The sequence below is a fragment of the Geospiza fortis genome, unplaced genomic scaffold (genome assembly GCF_000277835.1).
Source record: "Geospiza fortis unplaced genomic scaffold, GeoFor_1.0 scaffold2, whole genome shotgun sequence".
In the NCBI taxonomy this organism is placed as follows: Eukaryota; Metazoa; Chordata; class Aves; order Passeriformes; family Thraupidae; genus Geospiza; species Geospiza fortis.
The window spans coordinates 3,620,792-3,625,309 of NW_005054366.1; the positions used below are offsets into that span (position 1 = coordinate 3,620,792).

The following is a 4,518-nucleotide window of genomic DNA, read 5'->3' on the forward strand; positions in this document are numbered from 1 at the left end:
CCAGCCCCCGCCTCTAGGGAATGACTGGGGGTCAGTGGGGCAAAGACCCTGCTCAGCACTGCGGAGCCGCTGCTGAGGAGGGACACACATGGGGACCTGGGGGTTGGCAGCTGTGGGATCTCGTGTTGTGGGGCAGGGACAGAGCAGGGCTGCCGCTGTGTCCTGGCAGTGTGCAGGATGGGAGGCTGGCACAGATGGGCTGTGGGTGTGGGGCACCCCATACCTGGTAGACATTGGGCACCGCTTCAGTGGCAGAGTTCCACACTGCACTGATCTGGGAGGGCAGGGGCTGCCCCTCCTCGGAGAGCACACGCACATGCGGGGAGTCCACCAGCACTGGCACCACGCTCAGGCGCTCCTGCTCCAGCGGGTTGAACACCACCAGGAACCTGTGGGGGGTAACATAGGGCTGGCATCCCAGCCTCACAGCATCCCAGGTGTCCCATGCCCCACACTAACTACAGATCCACTGCACCTACCCACAGCTTCACAGGTACTCCCTCACTGCCTCCCCACAGCCCCTGAAGTCCCCAGAGCAAGGCAGGAGGCCCTACCGAGGTGAGGTGCCCAGTTTGACCACTGTCCTCTCAGGGAGAGAGTCCTGGCTGGAGCGTGTCTCATCCTGGGGAGGAGTAGTAAAGAGTTGGAGTGTGCCCCATGCCCCTGCCAGTTGGGCCCAAGGATATGGGCACAATCTGGGGCTCTCTTCCTGGCCTCTGCAGCACAGAGTTGCTCCTGGGGGCATGGGGACAGTGTGCCAGAGTGCAGGGAGGCAGGGGCTGGTGCTGCTCACCATGCCAAGGAACGGCGCAGCCGGGTCGTGGCGGTATGCGTCCTTGTCCCCCAGCACAAGGTAGTGCGCAGCATTAATGATGACGCGCTTCAGGTTGGTGAGGGATTGGAGCAGCCTAGGCAGAGGCAGAGTGAGCCACCCTCTACATCTCCCTGTGAGAGGGAGAACCTCCCCACAGCATCCCCACACCTAGCCGTTCTCCCAGCCCTGAGCCCACCAGCCCCACTCTGAGACAGGCTCTGAGGGCGCCCTGGCCCCCACACGCACCGGACTCCGTAGTCCACGGCCACAGCCTCCTTGGCAGTGCCGGCGATGGCATCATGGTGCTGGAAGAGGCCCAGGTTGCGGCGGGCGTTGGTCAGCAGGGCGTAGTCAGAGAGTGGGTACCTGCCATCAGCACCGGCACGGCGGGCGTGGGCGAGTGCCAGGCTGTACAGGATCTCTGCCCCCCTGCACAGGGACAGAGTCACTGAGTGTCCCTACCCTGGTGATACAATACTGCAGAGACTGGCCTGGGAGGGGGGTGGCAAAGGCATGGGTTTGGCACTCCGTGCACCAGTCCAGTGTGTTGGCAGCTGGCACAGACCGGGGACTGTTGAGCTCCCAGATGCTGCCTGGCCACCCCTCACCCGTGCCCCCTGCATGCCTCCTGTGCCCCGTGGACCAGCCCACTGCCCCTCACCGGAGGTGGGCCTCCAGCACCCGGTCCAGGCTCTTGTAGAACGGCCGGGAGGTGAAGTATCCTGTCCAGTAGTGATCCTCCCGGTCCGCATAGGAGAAGAAATCCCCAGTCAGAACTGGGAACCCGGGTGGCCTCATCCCCGGCACGATGCCCACTTTCTTGTACAGGGCATCAAAGTAGTCAGAGAGCGTGCCAAACTGTGCCTGCAAGACAGCACATGCTGCCTTGAGCTGGGGCTCCTGCAGTGGGGGCTCTTATCACCCCTCACAGGACTGTTCACCCCTCCAACTGTGCTCTGCTGTGGCTTCCTGCTGCCCCCAGCTCCATAGAGCTCTCCACACATACCTGGACATGGAGGTCGGGCCGAGAGTTGAGGAAGTCAAAGATGCGCTGGTAGTTGAGGAACTGGGCATCCCACTCCTGTGGCTTGTCGTAGCGGAAGTCATCTCCCAGGGGCACCAGCAGCACCTTGCTGCGGTACAGCTTGGACTTCTTGCGGTACTGGTCCAGCAGCAGCTGGGCTCTGTGTGGGGGCCAGGGCATGAGACTGGCCCCGATGGCCCACAAGGCCGGGAGTGGCATGCCCCTGCTCCTGCCCCTGCCGCACTCACCGCTCTGCCACGTTGGCATCAGTGATGGCGCGGGGAGGCACCTTCCAGGGACAGTTGATCCGGCCTCCAGGCAAGCGCTTGAAGTCAAACTGGCAGCAGATCTTGGGGTCTGGGCCACAGGTGTGAGGCACATCGTAGCTGTAGAAGGGCATCATGTGGCAGAGGATGTCGGTGCTCGTGTCTGGATCTGTGGGACCAAGGACAGATGAGCATCAGCAATGGCTCTCCCTTGCCTGTCCCTGAGCAGGGGAGCCCAAAGACAGTGGTCTGACAAAGGAGACCTCAGAGGTCACAGGGCACAGCAGCCTCCCCGAGTGTGTTGCTGGACTTGGGGGCAGGTGGAAAGTCACCCTGAGGCTGTCCCACAGGGCAGAGAAATCACCTGCCACTGCTTGGCTCATATGCGCGGAAAAGCAGTTGGTAGCCATTCTCTGCTGCCACCTGCCCCACAGGGCCCCCTCTGCAGTCCCCTCCTGGCAGCCCCTCACCCCATGTCTGTCTCCACATGAACTCCAGGTTCTGGGTGGCAGCAAAGTGCTTCTTGATGGCATAGTGCACGCGCTGGATGAGCATGGCCGTCAGGTTGGAGCGCTTCAGCAGGTAGGGCATGGTGGAGCTGTACCCAAAGGGGTCTACGGCCCAGCCTGACCGTGGTGTCACACCTGGGGCACAGACACCTGTCAGCCCCGTGCTGGGACAGCAGCACCTCCCGTGACGAGGGTCCTGTGAGGACGTGGAGGCCTGCAGAGCATTAGGCAGGCCCCCTGCCACCATCTGCCCAACTCTCACCAATGTTCTTCTCCAGCCACTGGTGCCCCTCGATCAGCTGGTCAATCATGGCGAAGTAGTGGGAATTAGCCTCATCAGGCATCACCCAGCCGCCCGTCACCATCTCCAGCTGCCCATTGCCCACCAGCCTGTCAGGGGGACACCCAAGATGTGACCAGAGCCCTGCACGAGCTGCATGTCCATTGCAGAGTCCTGCCCTGAGCCACCTACAGTCTACATGCAGCCCCCACAGCCACCACGGCCATTCCCCCCTTGTCATGCTGTCCCCACACAGAGAGTCATCCCTCCACAGCCCAATGGCAACCACAGCCCATTCCCCCTCCACTGTGTCCTCCATCCCCAATGTTCTCAGGGCAAGGGACAGACAAGGGGACCCTGTCTTACCACATAATCCTGTTCTCCAGGTCTCCCACCCTTCCATGGGTGCCCTGGGCCTTACACACAAGTTCCCCAGCCCAATCAGCACAGGAAGGGGCCCAGGGCAAGAGCTGTCTCTCCCACCTCTCCCTCCACAAGGCAGTGGCTCTGACATCGGATGGCCCTGGGAGGCTGCTGGCAGTTTGAGGGCACCCCATGCTGAGCAGTGCAGGGCCCATCGCAGCCTTCCAGTCCCTAGAGCCATTCCCTCACACACGCTCTGCTCTCAGCCTGCCTGGGAGCTAGCTGAGCACTGGGGCCAGGGGGCCAGCCCTACCTGCGCACAGCAGCCCGCTTCTGGGCACTGATGTTGTCCCACCACTTGGAAAAGAAGGAGATCTCAGACCAGATGAAGCGCCGGCGCGGGTCCTCCTGCATCTTCAGCACCATGCTGTTGAGGATGTGCTGCGTCTGGTCGTAGTAGTACTTGTCGAAAGTCTTGATCCAGCCTGGCAGCACAGGCGGGGGTCACTGTGGGGGGCCCAGGGTCCCTGCCAGGAACCCTAGCAGGAGCTGGGCCAGCCCCTGCCTCTCACCTGGGTCATTGTGGGAGTGCGGCACCACAAACACCTGTAGGGGCTCTGTGTCCCATTCGTTGGGCTCGTAGGTGATGTCGAAGCCCTGCTTCCAGACACCGCCATCCTGGTTGTCAAAGGGCAGCAGGGAGTACACAGCCAGCATCTGTGGGTAGGAGACAGTGCTGAGATCCCTGAAAGAGTAGAGCCAGGACTCCATGGATGCCCAGGTATGGACTCCTCATATGCTAGCAGAGCCATCAGACGCTCACCTGCAGGTCTGGGCTCTGTCCTTTGCCCCCTAGAGCAAACTGGCAGTCTTGTGGGGACACAGAGAGGAAACTTGGGCGACTCTCAGGGGGGAGCACCCAGGAGCCATTCAGGGGATGCTGGGGCAGTGCTGGCTGCCCCTCTGCATGGGCTGTCAGCTCCAGCACTGAGTCCTTAATGTGGCTGATGATCTCATGGTTCTCTTCCAGCAGCTGCTCCAGCTGCTCGATCCGGTTCTGTAGCACCGAGATCTGGCTCTGGGGGCACAGCGAGGGGCAAGAGGTCACCCACAGCTGGGGGGAGCCAGTCTTGGTCCTGGGCACCTTAATGCCCAGAAGCCAGGGCTGGCTCCTCATGAATTTCCCTGGCTGAATGTCCCTGTTTGCCGTCCCAGGACCCCTCTCACTCACCCCAGACCCTCCAAACTCACCCTGGGGAAGT

At 62.0% G+C, this 4,518-nt stretch overlaps 1 protein-coding gene across 1 annotated transcript in view; it reads right to left on the reverse strand.

The window, feature by feature from the left end:
• Positions 1–4,518, reverse strand: part of MAN2A2 (mannosidase alpha class 2A member 2) — a 7,598-nt gene that overhangs the window by 2,963 nt on the left and 117 nt on the right. The window contains exons 2-14 of the mRNA XM_031059678.1: positions 4,508–4,513; positions 4,080–4,334; positions 3,829–3,973; positions 3,570–3,741; positions 2,876–3,003; positions 2,575–2,748; positions 2,087–2,273; positions 1,821–1,998; positions 1,476–1,678; positions 1,061–1,243; positions 794–908; positions 555–622; positions 224–389 (exon numbers count right to left, since the gene is read on the reverse strand). Of these exons, the coding sequence (XP_030915538.1) occupies positions 224–389; positions 555–622; positions 794–908; positions 1,061–1,243; positions 1,476–1,678; positions 1,821–1,998; positions 2,087–2,273; positions 2,575–2,748; positions 2,876–3,003; positions 3,570–3,741; positions 3,829–3,973; positions 4,080–4,334; positions 4,508–4,513 (1,980 nt within the window). The remainder of the gene's footprint in view (positions 1–223; positions 390–554; positions 623–793; positions 909–1,060; positions 1,244–1,475; positions 1,679–1,820; positions 1,999–2,086; positions 2,274–2,574; positions 2,749–2,875; positions 3,004–3,569; positions 3,742–3,828; positions 3,974–4,079; positions 4,335–4,507; positions 4,514–4,518) is intronic.